This window comes from Eumetopias jubatus, unplaced genomic scaffold (assembly GCF_037043125.1).
Source record: "Eumetopias jubatus isolate StellerSeaLion01/CBP00866 unplaced genomic scaffold, mEumJub1_p1.0 scaffold_7, whole genome shotgun sequence".
In the NCBI taxonomy this organism is placed as follows: domain Eukaryota; kingdom Metazoa; phylum Chordata; class Mammalia; order Carnivora; family Otariidae; genus Eumetopias; species Eumetopias jubatus.
Genome location: NW_028274813.1, coordinates 92,086,343 through 92,106,357, shown reverse-complemented (window position 1 = coordinate 92,106,357; position 20,015 = coordinate 92,086,343). Strand labels below are relative to the sequence as shown.

At 36.0% G+C, this 20,015-nt stretch overlaps 1 protein-coding gene across 3 annotated transcripts in view; it reads right to left on the bottom strand.

Annotated features, from left to right (window-relative positions):
• Positions 1-20,015, bottom strand: part of AP4E1 (adaptor related protein complex 4 subunit epsilon 1) — a 55,481-nt gene that overhangs the window by 32,101 nt on the left and 3,365 nt on the right. For all 3 annotated transcript variants that reach the window (XM_028100083.2, XM_028100084.2, XM_028100086.2), the window contains exons 3-8: positions 16,781-16,904; positions 13,057-13,130; positions 12,493-12,614; positions 9,439-9,598; positions 7,457-7,623; positions 4,437-4,510 (exon numbers count right to left, since the gene is read on the bottom strand). In XM_028100083.2, the coding sequence (XP_027955884.1) occupies positions 4,437-4,510; positions 7,457-7,623; positions 9,439-9,598; positions 12,493-12,614; positions 13,057-13,130; positions 16,781-16,904 (721 nt within the window). The remainder of the gene's footprint in view (positions 1-4,436; positions 4,511-7,456; positions 7,624-9,438; positions 9,599-12,492; positions 12,615-13,056; positions 13,131-16,780; positions 16,905-20,015) is intronic.

Here is a 20,015-nt window from a genome sequence, read left to right as displayed (position 1 = left end):
GAAAAAAAAAAAAAAAAAAGACAAAAAACCCCTGTCCTTAGTGATGCTCCATTTTCTATTGTAACTGACATGGTTTCCTTTACAGATTCCTCCCATTCGGAACTCTCCTGCTATCAAATTGTGTTAGTACAAAAGCTTCTCATTACTCATCTAAAAACTTATTTAGATGCTTGTAAGATTTCTGGAAAGCTAGTACAGGTAAAATTAATAGTTTGAAAATTGCATTTATTAGTCAACTTAGGCATAAATGAGCTGAAAAAAGAATTTAACAGGTTTTTAAATTATTTTTCCACCGGAGCTAAGTCCCTTTATTCCTCAACTCTACAAAAATCTAAGTCCACAAAATGAAACAGAAGCCGCCCTGCTGCCTCCCCTCTACAGTAGTTTCAAAAAAGTGCTTCTGAAGATTTCTAAACATAAAAACACGATATGAAGTTTTGTTTTCTCTTCCAGAGCAACCCAGGTCCTAACCAAAATATCATCAAGTAAAAATTACCAAATTAAAAATTAGTAACATTCTACCATATGTGATACTGTGGTTTTATCATATGTATTTTGGGTAGGGCTATGCACAAAATTTGAAGTTCCACTGATCCCATAACCTTCAGACTAGACTTTACTTTCATATGAAGTAAGTCTCTCTTGACCCCACTCTGGTAGGGAGATGTGGGTACCACCTAGTGGGGGTGGAAGCCCAGGTTCTCCACTCTGCCTCCTTGTTTCCTTCTGGGTAGGGGATGGGAACATCCGCTGATACTATCCTGCCTGGGAAAGAAAGTGGCATTACTTCATTAGTGCTCCCTACATGGCCTCCACTGACACTGCTGGGGTGGCCTGAGTAGCTCTGACCAGAGGTGAAGGCTCTGACTCTCCACCACTCCAGCAAAGAGGGGAGAGGTACTTTGTTAACCTCCTATCCCTAAATATGTGAAATCCAGGCTTCCCACATCATCTCCACTGACAGTGCACCTGGCAGGGGTGAAATTCTGGCTCTCCTCTTGGGCTTCTCCACCACAAGTCCAGTGGAGGGCTGGGAAGCTGGTTACACCTGGTGACGTGGAAATCTTGGCTTCCCACTCAGTCTTTTCTGCCATGACATAATTTGCTGTGTGTGATGCTTGGCTGGAATAGAGAAGCTACTGCTATCTTGCTATTTTGCCCTTTTCTTGCCAGTCCTTTGGCTAGGACAGCAGGCTTTTTTCTTGGGGCATTTTTGTCTGCGCCTGTCAGCATTTCCAGGTTGCTGGCTCTCCAGTACCCAGTCTGGGAACTATGAGGCAAAAAGAAAACCCAGGGTACTCACCATGGTGTTGTTCCTTGCATCTGAAGGTCCCTAACCAGTCTACTTTCATTTCTCCACCTTTCAGAGTCGTATGCTAATTTGACATATAATATCCACTAAGTGGGAAAAACAGGGAAGTGTACTTCTATCTACTTTTGATGGTTCTGTTCCTTGTACTCCATTTTATATAATTCTCCCAATTTACTGAATAGCTTACCAAAAATGTTACTCTCATCTTATCAGTACCCTGCCTAAAAAACTTCCATACCTCTGGATTTATATAGTATAAAGTCCAAACTCATTTGGCTCCCACAAGAGGACCTCTGCAACATGGCCTTTCCACTGCTCCCACTATGAACGGTCCATGCAGGCTGCTGGTAAGTCAGTATTCTCTGAAGCAGTTTTAAATATCCCCACTTCTGCACTTTCTCTCATGTTCCCTCTGCCTAGACCCCCTAGACCTCCCTTCTGGCTATCTGAATCCTACCTACCTTTCAGGGCCTCATTACATCAATAAATCCTTATGTGTGTCCTCAGACCCACAGTGACCTTGACCACCTCTGGACTCCTGTAATATTTATTCCCTGCACCACCCCTTAGCATTCTACCTTATACTGGTATTATGCTTTCATAAATAAGCTATTTCTCCCATTATATTGTAAATTCCTTGAAGACAAAGATTGTATTTTACACTTCTTCATATGCTCTATATCACTTTGTACAATGCCTGGTACATAACAGTAGTCAATAAATGTCTTTGATGTGATTTATGTCTTGATTTAACTTTAAGGTAAGTTGTAATAATGGAGCTGTCATAAAAATATGGTTTAGAAAGTATAAAGACTAAAATTCAATCAGACAACTGATAAAAGTAATCTTCTTTTCCTTTAATTCAATTAAAACATATTACTCATTGATTAACCTAGTGCCAGATACTGGGATAGACACAGTCTCTTCCCTTATGAAGTTGATAATTTAAAATTCACATTCTTAAGCAAAAAAATATTTATGTTAGCACTACTAGAAAAGTCTACCAATGATAAAATCACTGTAAGTTATAAACCATATCAATACATATCATACATATCATACATACCAATACAAAAAGGGGGGGAGCCTAACAATGGAAAGTTTAATAAAGGAAATAAATAAAACAAAAGAAACTATAAGGTTTCCATGGCAAGGTGAACACTGAACTGACAGCCTACAAAGAAACGAACTGTTGGTGTTGGTCCCAGGAATCTTAATAAAGGAAAGACGCCCTAGTGGAGAACATTAAAAAATATTTCCTCAGGTATACAGCATTCTCCAAATCAAAGGAATGGGTAACAGTGGCTATCTCCAAGAAGGGGAACTGGGTGGTGGGTGGTAAGGGTCAAAGGGACAATTACCGTTCACTGTATACCTTTGCATACCTTTTGAATTTTGAACCATGTGCATATATTACCTATTCAAAAAAATAAAATTAAAGCTGAAATGTCAATTACCAAAAAAAACAAAAACAAAAACTTTCTGTAAGAAAAAGAAAAGCAAATCCTTAAATGATTCTAAACAGAATTCCTTGAGAGCCTTTTAAACTCTTATCCTACATGCTAATTGTATCTCAAAAAAAACTTTTTACTTGGCGGCCTGCAAAGACTCTGACACTTCTTTGGAGCTTCTGGCAGTTCCTAGCCAAACCACCTTGCCAGTAAGGATCATCCTTACCTCTGGCCTGACTCTTCTCGTTAGACAGTAGGATCCTAGATAATATCATTATGGGATATTATAGCATAATGGCATCATTATGCTATACACTCATAAGGGCAGGGACTGTGTCTACCTCATTTTCCTTTAATCTCCCAGACTCATCATAGAAAAATAAATCAATCAACTCCTTCCTCAATCTGTACCTAGTTTACAAATCAAGTTTTTGTTCTGTAAGCCTTCAATGAATGCTGGTTGAACAAGTGAATAAGCCACTTTTATTGCCTTAATTACCATTTATTCATGCAAAACATAAATCTATCCTACAAAATTTACCATCTCAATTTACTATCATATATATTATCATCCTCGTACTAGTCTTACACATGCAATCCTTTCTCCTTATTCCTACTCCATCTTTGTCAAGCATTTTTCTTACAGTTAAACTAGTGCAATCTCTGCCCTCTAGTCCACCCTACGTTTCTATAATCATTGTCCTTAAAGATTCACAGTTTACCACTGTCTGAAAGAACAATGGTCTTCACAGTATTTTACTAGATTAAGAAATGACTTCTCACTGAGTTAATCTCTCAATGTCTCCTTACTGTTCTTCTCCAGTGCATGCAAAATTCAAACTGCTTTACTTTGCTTCTGAACATTTCCAAATACCCCAATTTCTTTACTGAGCTTTTTCAAACTAATCAATAAAGAACTAATAGTTCCTCTCTCTGGCTATTAAGCTTGGAAGTTTTTGAGTTACTTTCCTAAGTCCTCCACCCGCAAATTACTCGTCTCATATCACTAACTTGCTTTATAAAGCTGGACGTGACATATAGCTACCGCCTACATATTTACTGCCCCACACGTATATATCTCTGTCTACACTCTCCTGTTCCTTCGGTTGTCCTTGTTCTTTCTCTCACCTAAGGCTAGCTGCTCTTTCTCCCACAGCACCCTAGAATTCTCCTCTGTAACATTTACACCACCTGACCCTTTCCATCTAGTCTGTGAGATCAATGATAATACTGTTTTATTCGTAACTGTACTCCAAGCACCTTGCACAGGACCCAACAAAACACAGAAATGTAAGGAACCTTTGATGACTAGTTGACTGATTTATTTAAGTACTGTCTTCCTAAGTACGGAACAGATCTACTGTGTTAACCTTTACAGTCAATTAGACCCTTAGTGAATACTTTCAATATAAAAACAATTCTCTTTAAAATATTTAGAAAAGAGAGAGATAATTTTAATAATGAATTTAGGTCAACATTTAAAACAATGCCATAATTTCAAATTATTTCTATTAGTTATCTAATGCTTGCACTGAAAAATAATAACCCAAAGAACCATCTTAAAAATTAACATATACAATTCTTTTGGAATTTATAGTATTCTAACACGCATTTTGTTACAATCCTGAAAAACACTGATAATCATTAGAGTAGCATTTACATATGTTACCTACCATATGTGACATTGTGATTTAGCTCGGCTCTTCGTAAGGATTCATCAAGAACATCATACATTAATTCACTTGTCCTGTTTAAAAGATATTTTATTTGCAGTAGAATTATAGTATTATAACTCAATAAAACAGTTTTTCAAACTTCTCTCTCTTTAAAACTGAGGATCTACAGAAAAGAAGTGAAAGAAATTCATTTTATAAAGCTATGGGAATTTCACTTCTTCAAGATTCCATATGTTCTTTTTCTTGAGTTTAATTTCCTGCTTTATCAAAGCTGACTAGTCAATGGAGAGATATCCCTAAGTCAATCAACTCTTTCCTCTACCTGTACCTAGTCTATGAATCAAGCTTTTGTTTGGTTGAACATACTACCTTTTATAATTTTATTTATAATAAAATATGCTACCTGTTTCAAGTTACTACAGTAATACCTCACATATCCAGATTATTCCAGACAGTAACCACATAGTCTTTAAAAAATATTCAAATACTAGTCTTTCTTTGAGCAGCACCAGGTTCTCTGGAAAAAAAATTTTAACTTTCATTTACGTTAAATATAAAGAAATTACATTTTGTGAAATGGGTTTGTATCATACCTATGCCTTTATGCTTACTGATTACATTTACAGTAACTGGGTTGAGGTAGATACTGTAAGAAAATGCAGTGCTTTGTAGAGCACTCTGCCTCCCAACCTAGAAAAGTCCTCTGCAAGAGGTCAGTGTGAAACTATGGCTTCTCAACTGGCATTTCTGTCTATGTTTTACAAATTCGAAAAGCACGAATAGAAAAAAGAACTACCATCAACATACAATACACATAGTAGTCTTGCAGAGAAACTACACTATAAAACAAAGAGATCAAAATAATGTGAGGCTACACAAATAACACATGATGTATGTTACATCTTTTTCAGAAAATTTCTTTTTTCCAAATATACAGCTATAAAATTTAATTTGAAGTGCATGTGCTTTTATTCTGTCTTGACTAAAGTATAACTATCCAGTGAGAATCCAGGACCATATTCTAAAATCCTTCATTTTATTGTGTAAGCACTTTTTCCAGACAATAACCACAAAGCAGACATTACAACCCTTCCCCCGCCCCAAATTTGGTAATACTACACCTAGATTACAGTCTAGTTTCTCAATTTTAAAAGCCAGTGTCTGGCGTAGGAGTCATAATTAACCACATGAAAATGTGGAAACATCTGCAGACATGATCAAGCAACATTAATAACCTAAAACTAAGAATGCTATAAAACACAAGAAAATATTCAAACAACAGACATAAAAGAATATAAATATAAGAAGACTTTTCCAGTAAATTAGCTCTTTCATTAAATACATTAGAATCTGTTATAAAATAACATTTTTACTTTGCCACACTGAGCTAAGCATGTCTTGAGAAACACAAGATTTGTGTTAACATAAAATGTCAGAGTTGGGACAAAGGAGAAAATATTCTAATGTTCTACAACATCATAAGAGTTCCACTCTTTATTTACTTCATTGAGCCTAATTCTATTCAACTGAGCTCTCTGGAGGTAAGCTCTCTCTTTGTACATATTCTTTGTAACTTTGTACGTATTCCCCAAATTCATCCATAAAGGAATGAGTTAATGAATTTAGTAAACAACATATTATCACTGGATCTTTTTAGACAAGTGAGGTCTGGTTCCATTACTATGAAATTCATGATTTTAAAACAGACTTCCAGTGAACTCCAACTAGAGCTACACAATAGGATAGGCTGGATTATATAAAATTAGGACAAACATTTGTAATGTGCAGATGTACCCCCATCACCTCTAGTTTTTTTACTCAGATTTCGTCAGGAATTGAGATTCCGAAACACAGGAAAAGGTAACATAGCAGTACCAGAAGTGATACAGTCCAATTAGCTCTCATTAGGAGCTCCAGGCAGATGGACACTGACATGACACTGACAAGGCATTACTAGGAGCAAGAGCCTAGAGGACAATACCTTTGTAAAGCGCTAAGGAATTAGAAGGTACCCTACTGCATAGAGAAGAACCATCTTTCATAAAGTGAAAACACTGATTAGCAAATTTTTTTTTTTAGCATATATTTTCTTAAGAGAGAAACACATCAAGGACTCAAGCCATGGTCCTTGCTCTCAAGGGAACTAAAATCTAGTTGGACTTGCTCTTGAACAGTTCAGGAAAAAAATTTTAAAATATGTGTGCACACATGCACATATATAGTGAGAAAGAATAATAACACAAATGCAAATAATTGATGTCTCTATGTAAAGGGTATAAGGAAGCTTCTTGTACTTTCTTGCAACTTCTCTGTAAGTTTGAAAAACTATGGCAAAATAAAAAGTTATAAAAGATATATATAACTGAATAGACACCCATAAAAAGTTTAATAGAAAGTATTGGCTAAAAAGATAACTCAGACAAATGAATTAAGATGAAGGACTCACATCCAACCAGAGCAAGAGTCAGCAAACTATAGTCTGCAGGCCTATGCTGGCTGAATGTTTGTTTTTGTATGGCTGCAGGATAAGAATGGTTTTTACATTTTTAAATTATTGGGGAGAAAAAAATCAAAGAATAATATTTCACAACACATGAAGATTATATGAAATTCAAGTTTAACATCCATAAAGTTTTTTTGGAACACAGCAATGTTCATTCATTTATGTAATGTCTATGGCTGCTTTTGAGCTATACAACAGCAGGCTTGAATGGTTGCAACAGACAACATACAGCCCACAAAGCTTAAAATATTTATTGTCTGGCCCTTTACAGAAAGTTTCCCAATCCCTAAGCTAGAATGATTAAGAAGGCTTCATGAAAGATATGGAGCCTCAGAAGTCCCTATGAGCAGGACTTAGATAAGCAAAGAGCCAGGATTATCCTAGCAACCTGTTATGTACTTCTTACAGTGGTTTATTTATCATTATTAAGACAATTAAACAATGGGAGAATATGACTTATGAAACTTCTAGGTGACAGGCTATCAGGGTATCAAGTTTACTTAGAATAGTTTACCTTTGATCATCTTTTCCTAGAAGTCCTAGTATTCTCAAGAGCTGGATTTGTAACCATGGTGCCGGCACACTGTGGTAATTGAAATCTACTGGGAGCTTTCCTCCAACTACTTGCTTCAATATTGTTACAAAACTCCCCGTCAAGTCCTTATATCCAGATGGATTTTCCTATACCCAAAAAACAAAACAAAAAATGTTCTGTTAATAATAATGTCTTATCAAATATAAAACAGACCTGGTTGAAATGCCATACAGAATCTAACTTAGTATATGTTCACTTAGAAGTTTCATGTGCACATTTAATGAAACAGTACTCTAATCTAATTAGTTTGATTTCTTCCTTGATGAAACTACTCTGGCTACCTGATCCAAAGCTATCATCCCCCAAAAAGCTTCCACCAAAAGCTACTTGTCCCCATAGAGTCTTAATCACATTTCATAAATTCTTATAATTACATCTTATATAGAACTTTTACTAGACAGTACCAGCAATTATATCAAAAAAGGAAAAGAACTGGCATACTGAAAAGGGGCAGTGTTATTTCTACTTTTGATAAAAATCAAGGCCTGTTCGCAATCTCCGACCTTTATTTGCAAAAGACTTCTCATGTAAACGATCTAAATGTGTTCTGGGTGGAAGAGCACAAGGCACAGTCAAGACTACTCAACCATTCAAACCTCCCCAGATCAGTGCATCTGCCTTTTAAAAAATTAATTAACCCTATAGTATTTAAACATACCTGTGTTTCTGAGTGAGTGTGCTTTGCTTATCTATCTGACTAATCTCTTGGACTGGGGAAATTACATATACATTCTTCAAAGTAAACATCAGACTCTTCATTATAATTTTTATTTCATTATCAAGGGCACATTTTTGGAAGGGAAATAATAGCTCTTTCAAAGTTTAGTAAACATTAGAGGAAAAATAAGATTTAACATGAAATATCTATTTATACCAATCTATTTTGGAGCACAATGCATAAAAATGAGGACAAGCTTCAATTCTGTAATTGTAAATTGAATTCAATAACATATGCCATTTTGTTATATAATACTCATGGAGTCTCTCACACACATATAAAACATACAAAGGGTTTCAGGCAATACACTGGGGCTGAATTAGTGTAAATCTGTATCACCATTTAGAAAATTTTACCATACCATTCAACCTTCTTTTCTCATTTGACCCAGTATAATGTAAGGAGTCAACACTGTTGTCCATATACCTTGCACAACCCCCACTGGCTCTCCTCATTTCTATAAGCTATAAAGTTGTATAAAAGAAAGTCACTGCTTCGGGCACCTAGGTGGCTCAGATGGTTAAGTGATCAGAGAGTCCAAGGATCAGGCCCCACACCAGGCCCCGAGTTGGGCTCCGTACTCAGCGAGGAGTCTGCTTCTTCTCCCTCTACCCCTCCCCTGCTTGTGCTCTCTCTCTCCGGTATATAAATAAAAATTTTTTTTATGGGTGCCTGGGTGACTCAGTTGTTAAGTGTCTGCCTTCGGCTCAGGTCATGATCCCAGGGTTCTGGGATCGAGCCCCACATCGGGCTCCCTGATTGGCGGGAAGCCTGCTTCTCCCTTTCCCACTCCCTCTGTGTTCCCTCTCTTGCTGTGTCTCTCTCTCTGTCAAATAAATAAAATCTTTAAAAATAAATAAATAAAAATATTTTTTTTAAAAATTTAAAAGTTCACTGCTTGAAAAACCGCAAATCTGCAAATTTCAATATTCTTCTATAGCTATTTTTCCATACACCTTTAGTTAACTCAAAAAATCTTAGTCATTTAAAAAACAGACTAATTCTGTAATGTGCCTACAACTCATGCTATCAAACAACTTGCAAAAATTAATATTAAAAAGTCAACAGTAAAAACTTGAAATGTTAATTAAGCATTTTACTGAAAAATCTGAGTTTTCTTTTAATTCCATAATTAATTTTTCTAATGGCAACTACTCAGTACCTCCTGAAATTTCCAACTTACCTTAATCATCCTAAAGTATATGTGCAAAGAAGCAGCCATGACCCCAACATCTCTGTCACAAAGTGCTTTCCGAAACTTAATGTGAATATGCTGTACTTGATTAGGAGCAATGAGGTGGAATTTATATAATGCCAGAACAGCTTTTCTTCGTATAATCTCCCTAAAGATAAAAAATAAAATCTAAACAAACCATCTGACTTGTCATGCATTTAGTTTGAAAAGACTGTAGATGAGATGATTTCAAAATATCAGCTATATAAGAAGAATTATACATTTATTATTTTATTCTAATCCACCAAACTATAAAAAGTGGTTATCTCCAAGAGGTAAGACCTCAAGAGACTAACTGCCCACGTTATATATATCTTTAGTTACATAATTTTTGGTAACAAGCATGTATTTATTATATTTGAAACTAGAACAAACAAGGAAGAAAAACAAACTCTTTAATTCTCTAATTCCACTTTTGAAAGCTATCTCTCTAGAAACTGGGAAAGAATCAACACTTCTAATCTATAAGAGGTAATTCTGCCTAGTAATATTAAACAGTCTCTTTATTAATATCGAAAATCTCATTCACATTCTACCTTTTAATATTTCTTTTTTTGTACCATGGGCAAGCATATTCCAAATACTTTAGGGAGGCAGGGCAATAGAAAGGGAGACTCACATTAAAAGATGTTACTCTTCCCCTTGCCCAGCTCATGTTTCAAAAATGTCATTACAGTGAAGAGGAAAGTAAGAGCACCTGGGTCTCAGTGGGCTGAGTGTCTGCCGTCAGCTCAGGTCATGATCTTGGGGTCCTGGGATCAAGCCCTGCATTAGGCTCCCTGCTCAGTGGGGAGTCTGCTACTCCCTCTGCCTCTCCACCCACCCCCCAACCCTCTCACTTGTGCTTGCTCTCTCTCTCAAATAAAAACTTAAAAAAAAAAAACTGAAGAGGAAAGTATACACTAACCCTACACTTAATTTGTAACAGATAATGTCTAGCACACAAGAAACAAAAATAACAATCCTATATTCTAATGTAATTTCCAAGGAGGTATATTCCTTGTTATTCTCACTCATGTGCCTATTTCTAAATACTTCATATTTGCAGGCTATGCTGGCAGTGCTCATAACAGCAGCAAGTGTCACAAAAGTGAAATATTTACTTTTAGGTATTTCTGTTACCTTAAATCACAGAATCTCAAAATTGAGATTATTCAATGCAATCCTCTGTGTTCCAGTCAAGAATACCTTTTATAAATTTCTAACAAATGTCAAACTTAGCTTCTTCTAAATTCCATTAACAAGCAACTCACTATCTTCCTAGCCAAACTATGCGATGATGGAAAATTCTTTTTACAGAGAGAGCAAAAGCAGACTAACACAAGATTTGCCATTAATATTATTCATACTATGGTGGCTGTAAACTACATCTCAGTGTATTGCTATTGAGTGTTAACCAATTTCAGTTCTGAGAGAGAATAGGTAAATGAAGTAGGATAAAAGGAGGCAAACACTCAACAGGCTCAGGAATCCGCAGGCCTAACAAAAGACATCAGGGGACCTGGACAGAGGCTGGCATGGTGAAATTCGAAAGTCAAGTCCAAGTCACATGTTTGTGACATCCACTGGCCTACCTATGTTCTTCTGCATGGAGTTAGGTATGGCCACAACAGCAGAAGCAGAGTTTCAAAAAGTCTAACTGGGGGAAGACAGGAGAGGCCAGGTTTTGAAATTAGAGTACATGGGAAGCAATGAGGAAAAATGCAGTTCTCAGAAGGATTTCATACAAACGCTCAGTATTTGATTACCACAAAACAATGGGGATATGGAAAAATTGCATAAAAATAATGCTCTGCTATGATCAGATCAACCTGTAATTATCTAAGAAAAACAGTATTTTACTTCCAGTAATTAATTGTCTATAGCCATCATTTGTTCTCAACACAAATCTGACATAAATAAAACATTAAAGCAAGTCTGAAAAGCCTATGAAGTTATTCTATAATTCTTAGTAAGAGCTATCATTTTAGCCAGAAGATTCATGGTCCAAAATTTCTGAAAGAATACAAATCATAAGACAACATTTTATAATGTCAGAACACTAAAAATACTAGCTTAAAGAGACATGTAAAATAAATATTGCATGTATAACAAAAAAATATTAAGAATGTATATATAACTAAAATACTGTCATCACAAAAAAAAAAGGAAAAAGTGATTGCAAACTTTTTCCTAGCCTTAAAGGTTATGAAGTTAAGGCGCTTGGTTGAAAACAGAACAAAAATGAAATAACCCAAAACAAAACAGGGGCACCTGGGTGGCTCAGTCGGTTAAGTGACTGCCTTCGGCTCAGGTCAGTATCCGGGAGTCCCGGGATCAAGCCCAGCATCGGGCTCCCTGCTCAGTGAAGAGCCTGCTTCTCCCTCTGTCCCTCACCCCGCTTGTGCTTTCTTGCTCTTGCTCTCACTCTCTCTTAAATAAACAAATAAAATCTTTAAAAAAAAATAATTGGTGAAAAAGTAAGTCAAGCTGATAAAGAGAATTAAGGAATCTTATAAGATTAGCAAAATACTACAAGTTAAGGTTTATCTGGATATACTCTGCTATAAAATAGAATTTGAACGCTGCAGTTTTGCTATGAAATCAACCCCAATACATTGAAGCTCTGCATTCATAGTACTTGAACCACTGCCAGATTTTTTCCATTATTTCACTTTATCCTTAAAACAACTTTGTGAAAACTAACATGCTTCAACCAAACCCACAGAGCCAAAGGAAAAAGAGGACCACTGCTGGTTTGTGGTAGAACTGAGAGGAAAGCCACAGATTCCTGACACTAAACCTCACTGCCTCTCAGTTTAACTTTAGAAAGCTGCCTGGCACTTTCTCGAACCCACACAAAATAAAGGATGATGCTATCAGAGATTTTTTGCATTGTATGTGGCAGTCAAAGGATAGCCTCCACCCTAATAGCATTAAGTTAAAGTTATAATAAATTTTTTAGTTTGAATTTTTGTTTTGAAATATATATTATAGCCATGTATCCAAAAATAATTTACTTACTTAGAATGTTGAAGTTTATCTTCAATTAATGGAAGAACAGCTGGAATCATTTCTCGAGGGAAAATCTGGCTGACAATAGTAAGTGCCATACACACTTCTACCAGGTTAGTGCTCTGCAAATCCTGATGTAATGATTAAGCAAACAAAAGATTCAGTGCAAATTTTGAAACTCAGTGAGTTCAACATGGCAATGGTCCTACATACTTAACAGTTTTCTACTAACTTTCTAATTCATTTGTACATTCAGTACGGATCCTGGAGAAAAAGACAACAGCAAGACAACAGCGGGAAAAGTGCATCTGACTAAAAATCTAGGGATCTGCTTTCAAATGAAACCATAACAACAGCAGCAGGAGCATGTTTCATTTAACCCTTACAACTGGATTAAGTTCTATTATTAGCCTCATTTTATAAACTCAGAAACTGATCCAAAAGATCTTTCTAAGCCCATTCTGTAAGCCTGGCTTCTTCCAAAAATATCTAATTCAATATGATTGAGGTGAAATGTCAGCTGCCTGGAAGAATAATTTAAGACTTCATATTTATCAACATACAATACAGTACCTTCACAACTGTATTCACAAGGAGAAGCAGCAGTTCATGATTTTCATGTAGAAATAAAGAAACAGCCAAATAACCTATAAAATTTGAGGGGAAAAGTCTCATTATTAGCTGCCAAAAATGAACTTTTCCCAAGAAATTAAACAAAGCAATAATATATTCAAAAATTTAAGTGTCAAAGATAACAGCTACAGGTAACTATAAAGACAGATTGTAAAATATGAGGTTCAAAAACTTCAGGAAGATTTCAGATGTTCTTTATCCTAAAATCTTTCATAATTATGTATCACAGGATATACCTGAAATGAAAAAGAGGCTATCTGTACCAACTTAAAGTCCTATAAATGACATAAGAAATATATGCCTTCTCTCTTCTGTGCGTATCTCTACACAATCAATCAAAATATTTTCAAACATACAACTGTTCAAAAACTAATAGCTACACTATAGTCACTAGGGAGTTACTGGCTATTTATTATTGAATGAGCCACCCAATACCAACCTATATGGTGTAAATCATATATTAAGCCATAAACAATACCCTATTTTCTCAATATGAAGATACACTACTGAAGGAATAACAATTGTTGAGGAAAGAAGCACTGTCTACCACATTAAATGTAATCACTGATTTAAGTAAGCATATTTATTTCAATATTAAAACATAAAAAAGTACATCTCAGGATTGAGGAAATACATTAATACTATGACAGATGCCATGTACATGGACTCTAGATACTCCAAGTCATTTTCTTGTCACCCTTTCATACTGTAACATTTGTAAGACAGTTACTATGGGTCAGTACATTACAAGCCTCACCTCATCCAATCCTCACAACTCTATGAAGTATTATTACCCCCAAAAGAATATGAGGCCCGAAAAGGGTAACTGCACAAAGTCTATGGCGAGTACACAGTAGAGCCAACACTCAAACCCAGTCAGAAGGAATTAGCTCACATTTTAATACCTATGCTGTCCAGTCTCTCCACACAGCCTACACGGAGGTCCCATTCCCTGACTTCCACCCTCACTGTTTTCCATTCTTCCCAACTCTTCAGTCCTCTCATTAGGAATTCTAATGTCAACTGTCCCCATCATTATCCACACGCTGTGTGTGCGTGTGTGTGTGTGTGTGTGTGTGTGTGTCTGCTGGGAATCATGGGAAAGCTGTTAAAAACTACCTATTTGCACAACCAATTAGTAGCAGTAGGAGAAAGAAAAAAGAATATAACCAGGGGCAAGAAAGAATTGAGAACAGCCCTAGGGAGCATTTAAAGAGATTAAGTCTTATCAGATTGCTGAGAACTCACTCAATCAGCTGTAGTACCACCCACACCCAAGTCACCAATATCAAGGTATGAGAAGATAAACAAATTCAAAGACCATCTCAAAAAAACCCTAATTCTATCTGTTATAAAAAATATCCTAACTATTTTGACACTCAGGAAACAGGGGAGAGAATATTTGGTGACTCAAAAGATGAAAAGGTTCCAGAAGACAGAGAATAATGACTATGATTATGGAATATGTTTGATATAAAAGAGTGACATATAGGCTAAGAACACAAGCTTTGACTCAGAAACTTGGGTTTACATTCAGGATCCACCATTTACTAGCTGTATGACCTTGGACAAGTGACTTAACCTTTCTGAGCCTCAGTTTTCTCCTATCTCGCAAGATGAAGCACCTAACATAATACCTGATCTAATGTACTGAAATGTATTTTATTCAACAATATTCCTATAAAAAATAAGAAGGCGTCTCCATCAGAGAAAGCACCAAAGCTATTCTCAGAAATCTCTAGGGAGCTGAAGAGGCAATAGCACCAGAGTGAAGACATATAGGTTTAAATGCTATCTTAAAAAAAAAAACACTTCTATTTATTAGCACACATAAAAAATGTCTGATAGCTACAGATATATGTCCCTCTACACGGCAATAAAATATTTCCCAAATACCAGGGGCGCCTGGGTGGCTCAGATGGTTGAGTGTCTACCTTCGGCTCAGGACCCTGGGATCGAGTGTCGCATCGGGCTCCCTGCTGGGCAGGAAGCCTGCTTCTCCCTCTGCCTCTGCCTCTCTCTCTCTCTCTCTCTCTCTCATGAATAAATAAATAAAACATTTAAAAAAAATAAATAAAATTAAAAAATAAAATATTTCCCAAAGATCATAAACCTCAATAAAAATGAGTCCAAGGTCTCTGTTAAAATTTCTATAACTATGAATAACACATGTACAAGGTTATTCACTGCAACATTATTTACAAAAGCAAAAAATAAAAAATAACCCATATGTCCACCAATAGAGACCTGGTTGAAAAAACTATGGCCTATCCACCCATCCAATGAAAATGATGCAACTGTAGAAAAGTATGAAGATGTCTAAACAAGGCATAGAATAATCTATATAGCCATGCTATCTTTAGTATAAGAGAGAGGGTTTGAGTATAAAGGTGCATTTGCTTGTTTTACAAAAAGAAACAATGGAAAGATTAATCAGAAACTAATGAAAATAGTTACCTATGGGAGTAAGGAACAAACTGGGTAAGAGGGGCTAGAGATAAAAGCGAGACTTCTTTGATTATACCTTTTAATAAGGTCTTAACTTTTGAACAATGAAACACTTTTTATATTTTTTAAATTAAGTAGAAAATGAAAAAAATTGTATGAAAGTCTAAGAAGCACAACATAGCAACAGCTGTACAAAATTAGAGCACCAACCATCTAATATTGACTACCTATTGTTTTCAAAAATTTCCCTGCCTTTAGGGATCTTAGAATTAGTTCGAGAGCTAAAACATTAATACATGAAAAGGCAACACCGTAAGATGACAGATGGTAAAAGCCACCCAAGTGATCACAGAAGAGTTAAAACTTGATTTGGAATACAGAGAGGGACAGACAGGATGCCAGAGGACATTCCCCTTGGAGGGAAGAATACAACAAATCTAGAAGAGTGGAGTGAGTTTCAATAAATAGAATACTGGGTGTACCTAGTCTCAGAATCTTTACCAAAATATCTCCTCCCCCCACCCCATCATCTGACAGAGGTGAATATAATTTGTGAAGAATGCTGGTCCTTGAAAACATTACACTATCAACTCCTCTGAATAAAGAACATGTTGTACTCCTCTATTACTCTCATGTGTTTCCTTCTTGGGTTCTGATACACAGCTGAACCTACATGAGTAAAAGATTTAAGTCCTTAATTTAAAGGATATTTCCTAATAGCCCTAAAGGTTGATTAAAGAGCCAAAACTTTTTAAAAGATACCTCTAATCCTCACAGCTAACATTTATGAAACTAAAAACAGTATATTTAATATTATTCAAGTCAATTTCAGTTTTTAATTCTATAAAGAAACATTTTTGATCATTAAACTGATGAGGTCAGACAGAATTTAAAATCGGCTTTATTGAGGTATAATTTACACACAAGAAAATTCACTCATTTTTTAAGTGTATGGCTTAATGAGTTTTGACAAATACAGATAGTCATCTATCACAAAAACAGGCAATTTTTAATCTCCAAATTTCCAAAATGCTATGGATCAGTAAGACTGATTTCACTTATAGGTTTGAGTTTTTGAAGTGTTCTCTTCTAAAGCTTTGGAAATTACAAGGCAGTGTTCTAAAAACACACTATATACCCACCATCATTGATTTTACATAGTTGCTGGAACTTTAAGGGCAACATTAAGTATAAAAAATCTTACACACATACATACCTACTCTTTTTTCTAAAAGGTTTCCTTGCTGTGCCAACTTGATTGCATGTATGTAGCCAAAGGAAGCGTCATATCCAAGCATTTCACAATATATAAGTCTCACCATACATTCCTTCATCATTTTCTGCAAAGCAAAATATCCAGTAACTGCATAAATATAGAATACTTTGATTTTTTTTAAATTATGTTGCTTTCACAGGGAAATCCCTTAATCCTGGCATTGAAGAAAAAAACATACACATATAAATTCATAACCTGAAGTCAAACTTTATAAATAAAAGTTGCTCCAAAACTTAGCTTACCAACAGTATTGATTTTAGTAAAATTATTTTAACATTTTGTTAATGGCAACATTATAAAATAAATCAACTGTAGCTATTTCTTTTTTTTTTTAAGATTTATTTATTTATTTGAGAGACAGCGTGCATGTGCGCAAGCAAGGTGGGGGGCAGAGGGAGAGGGAGCAAGAGACTTTTGAGCAGGCTCCACACTCAGCATGGAGCCCAACGTCCGGCTCGATCTCAAGACCCCAAGATCATGACTGAACCAAAATCAAGAGTCGGACACTCAACTGACTGAGCCACCCAGGCGTCCCAACTATAGCTCTTTCTAGTTCTAGGTGTCCCTGTGTGAAGTCTGGTTATAAGATGAGACACATGGTCTTCAGACAAAATTTCACCCATGGTAATATGACTTGGCTTCTAGATTGGAGCACATCATTTTAATATACTTTGCCAAATGAAAACAACCATAAAATTCCCAAAAGTTGGTAATAATTTGTAAAGAAAATAATTTTTATATTTAAAAACCAAATTGCACCCAAACTTTCTTCAGATTTATTTTGCTGTACATAATATGCAATAGTTTGTTTTACAGGCATTCTTTTTAAATAACTCTCAGTTATCAGGAACTGAAGGGCATGATATCATTAATCATATTACTATTCCAATATTTAATTTTTTAACTGGGTCTTTCAATATTTACAACACAAGCTAATAAATTGTTTTAGGAGATTCTACAATTTGTTTTATTAGTATAATAATATTTGCATTTGCAATATTTATAGCAAATTTTAATCATAAATAAAAAATATAAATAAAATGTGTTTCAAAATAAGCCCAGAGCCTATTTTAATATCTAAAAATTAACTAGAGTTAGTATATTACACAAAATTCAGGTCACTTACGTTTAAAGTAATAAAAGTTAATTCATTAGTATGTTAAGACTACTAAATACTGAAAAAAACAAGCTTAAAAGATACTGGAACTTCTTCTTCAAAGGCTTCCACATCTGTGGACCCTGGGTGACTTAGTCGGTTGGGCATCTGCCTTGGGCTCAGGTCATGGTCCCAGGGTCCTGGGATTGGGCCTCCCCACTCATGCTCTGTCATGCTTTCCCTCTCTCTCAAATAAATAAAAAGCTTCCACATCAATAAGGAGTGAAAGTATTCATCTAATCCATTAAGTATCATCCCTGGTTTTGTAACTTTTTTTTTAAGATTTTTTTAATTATTATTTATTTATTTGACAGAGAGAGAGCAGGGGGAGCAGGAGAGGGAGAAGCAGGCTCCCCGCTAAGCAGGGAGCCCGATGTAGGGCCCCGGGATCATGACCTGAGCTGAAGGCAGCCGTTTAACCAACTGAGCCACCCAGGCATCCCGGTTTTGTAACTTTTTATCTCAGAGTCTTTCAAAGGTCATTATGAGCTCTATTTAATTAAAATTATATTGCCCCTCACCAGGAACTAAATCTTGGACTTCCAGCTTCCAGAACTATGATAAATAAATGTTTCAAAAAAAATTATATTGCATACATTATTATTCTCCTAGTTTTAGAGAAGTCCATTCCCCAAAGCAGAATTTTTTTTTACAATTTCTCTAACAAACTGTCATGCAACCTCTACCCAACCACCTCAGGGACAGACAATAAAGCATGCCCAGAGAGGCACCTGGGTGGCTCAGTTGGTTAAGCATCCGACTCTTGATTTTGGCTCAGGTCATGATCTCAGGGTCATGGGATGGAGCTCTGCATGGGACTCCAAGCTGAGCATGGAGCCTGCTTGAGATTCTCTCTCTCCTTCTCTCTCTGCCCCTGCCCTATCATGCTCTCTTGCTCTCTCTCTCTTAAAAAAAAAAAAGCATGCCCAGAGTTGGATGTCTATAATTATTACAAAATCTTCCTTCCAAACTCTGGCTCCCTAACTTCTACCTATTTATCTTATTTCTCCAGATGTGTCAATTATAAAAAATGGAAATCAAACAAAGTAAAAGGAGAGAAACCATTTCTGCTTAACATTTCTATCAAGTATCATGAATAAATACCACAATGATTTCATACATATACACACATATACATATCTAAACACACACACACACACACATATACCTATATACACATAAATATATCAGATTAACTATGCTTTGAGCTTCATTTGTCCAAATATTTCTATGATCATAAAAGGAAATATATACATTCTCTTAGACTTTAAAAATGTTCAAGTCAAAAAACGGGCAGAGGAGATGAACACACACTTCTCCAAAGAAGACATACAAATGGCTAACAGACACATGAAAAAATGTTCATCATCATTAGCCATCAGGGAAATTCAAATCAAAACCACACTGAGACACCAGTTAGAATGGCAAAAGTGGACAAGGCAAGAAACAGCAAATGTTGGAGAGGTTGTGGAGAAAGGGGAACCCTCTTACTCTGTTGGTGGGAATGCAAGTTGGTACAGCCACTTTGGAAAACAGTGTGGAGGTGCCTCAAAAAATTAAAAATAGAGCTACCCTATGACCCAGCAATTGCACTACCGGGTATTTACCCCAAAGACACAGATGTAGTGTAAAGAAGGGCCATATGCACCCCAATGTTCATAGCAGCAATGTCCGCAATAGCCAAACTGTGGAAAGAGCCGAGATGCCCTTCAACAGATGAATGGATGAAGAAGACATGGTCCATATATACAATGGAATATTACTCAGCCATCAGAAAGGATGAATACCCAACTTTTACATCAACATGGATGGGACTGGAGGAGATTATGCTAAGTGAAATAAGTCAAGCAGAGAAAGTCAATTATCATATGGTTTCACTTATTTGTGGTACATAAGGAATAGCATGGAGGACATTAGGAGAAGGAAGGGAAAAATGAAGGGGAGAAATCGGAAGGAGAGATAAACCATGAGAGACTATGGACTCTGAGAAACAAACTGAGGGTTTTAGAGGGGAGGGGG